This window comes from Azolla caroliniana, unplaced genomic scaffold, assembly GCF_043228905.1.
Source record: "Azolla caroliniana isolate FFs.n. ecotype wild unplaced genomic scaffold, voAzoCaro1.0.p SCAF_8, whole genome shotgun sequence".
In the NCBI taxonomy this organism is placed as follows: Eukaryota; Viridiplantae; Streptophyta; class Polypodiopsida; order Salviniales; family Salviniaceae; genus Azolla; species Azolla caroliniana.
Genome location: NW_028230443.1, coordinates 21,033,623 through 21,035,525, shown reverse-complemented (window position 1 = coordinate 21,035,525; position 1,903 = coordinate 21,033,623). Strand labels below are relative to the sequence as shown.

Here is a 1,903-nt window from a genome sequence, read left to right as displayed (position 1 = left end):
ATACATATATATATATATATATATATAGAGAGAGAGAGAGAGAGATAGATATTGTTTGTGTAGCCAGGTTCAATATATACTTGTCCTCACCTGTCGCTTCTTAACACTCTCTACGAATTCATATAGTAGCGTGTAAGTCAGTGCATTCGCACTCGATGGCTTGCAAATGCTTAAGTGGTCTGCATCTTCTATCTTCGTGTATGCTCCATCTCGCAGCTGAAATTCGACTGATTCAGGCGGCACGACCTCAATGGAGACCAACCCACACTGTAGTTTAAATAAATCAAAATGTATTATTACCGTTAATGGGTGAGATTTGATGATTATTAGGAGCTTCAAAAAAAAGACAATGTAACCAAAACTTATAACTATAAATTAGGTTTGGATTTACCAGGCAAGAGGTAGGGAGATGCTCGCCCAGTACTCTTGTTTCCCAACGGTACCTTTGACATGCTGCGTTGAATCTGTTTGAGATGTCCATAAACACGTTAGTTTGTAGATCACTGGCGAGGAGGGCCATCGCGGGAGAGAAAGGGATTAACCAGCCAAGCCATCGTTTAATGCTAGCAGCCAAGGGTGCGCCGCCATGCGGCGTTGCATAGAAGAACACACCTCGGAGGCTCCGCAGGAATGTCCCAAAAATCTCTTGCCCTTCTTCGTCAGTCCTACGCCTCGCCTCTTCGCAGATCTTCTTGATGACAAGCCCGCCGAGGCTGTGCCCCACCAGAATCGTAGGCCGCCGGCTGCCATCTCGACCGACCCCTGCTCCGACAATGAGATGCTCCGCCAAAAGTCTAGATGTGACATCCAACGGATTAGTGCTTCTTGAGTTTATCGCTAACGAGTTGTACGACACCGACAAGACTCGTGCCCGTGGGAAGTGCTGGGCGAGCCACATTCCGGGCCAAAGGTCATTGTTGGTGGGAGATATCCAGGTGGTTTTGTAAGCATTCTTGTAGCAGCAGAGAATCTGCAATCCATGGAAAAACACAATGTCCATCTTGTCCCGGGGTCTTCTAGGGTCTTCTGGGGAATGGATATAGGAGAGATCGTAGATGCAGTCTCTCACTACCTCCACCTGGAACATAAGTTAGAGTTATAAAAGAGGAATTATAGGCTCATGTAATACGAACAGTTTCCAACCATCATTGAAAGAATTTGCAAATAAAGTAGAGTATTACAATGTCCGGGTGATCTTGGAAACAACTCATGATGTCCTGCTGATGATGATATTGATGATGATGATGATGATATGCACCCCTTCTTCAAATTAGATGGGCTTAATGATCTGCACAAACTCTATATTTATAGTCAGATCCAGACTTGGACCATTTTCTCTGTCCACTTTTTGACCCAGATTGATGAATAGTTTTTTTTTTTGCAGTTAGGATTGAGAGCAATGTTAGTTTATATAAAATTTAGTTAGTCTTGGAATAGAGGAAAGGCACAAGAACATAAAATATTTGATGGAATGCCATCTACTCAATCTCTTTAATCTCATCAATATCATACTGTTTATAATTGACCAGTCAAAATCTTATGGTGTTAGCCGAGCATAAAGGAAAAAAAGTACAAAAAAAGGCACAACAACATAAAATATTTGATGGAATGCCATGTACTCAAACTCTTTGATCTCATCGACTTTCAAACTATATAACTGATCAGTCAGACTCTTGTGTGTTAGCCGAAGCATAAGGGAAAAAAGGACAAAAAAAAGGCTGAGTTACAAGTACATGTTACATCCAAAGTTTTGAATGGGGTATCTCTCACCTAGCAAAGAAATGGATATGGATCTTGAGCTTCATTGTCATTGACTACCCCCACACACTATGATCTTTGTACCATTCAAAGTAATGCTCCTTATCCGAAATAGAGAAGCCCGGGAAAGAAGTCAACGATGATT

General features: G+C 41.9%; 1 protein-coding gene across 1 annotated transcript; it reads right to left on the bottom strand.

The window, feature by feature from the left end:
• LOC147861316 (uncharacterized) lies at positions 1-785 on the bottom strand. The gene is made up of 2 exons (XM_087323802.1): positions 392-785; positions 1-267 (listed from the first exon to the last, which is right to left on the bottom strand). Exons 1-2 carry the CDS (start codon positions 518-520, stop codon positions 70-72), a joined length of 327 nt encoding a protein of 108 aa, XP_087179928.1. The 5' UTR covers positions 521-785; the 3' UTR covers positions 1-69.
• Positions 786-1,903: the final 1,118 nt, after the last annotated feature.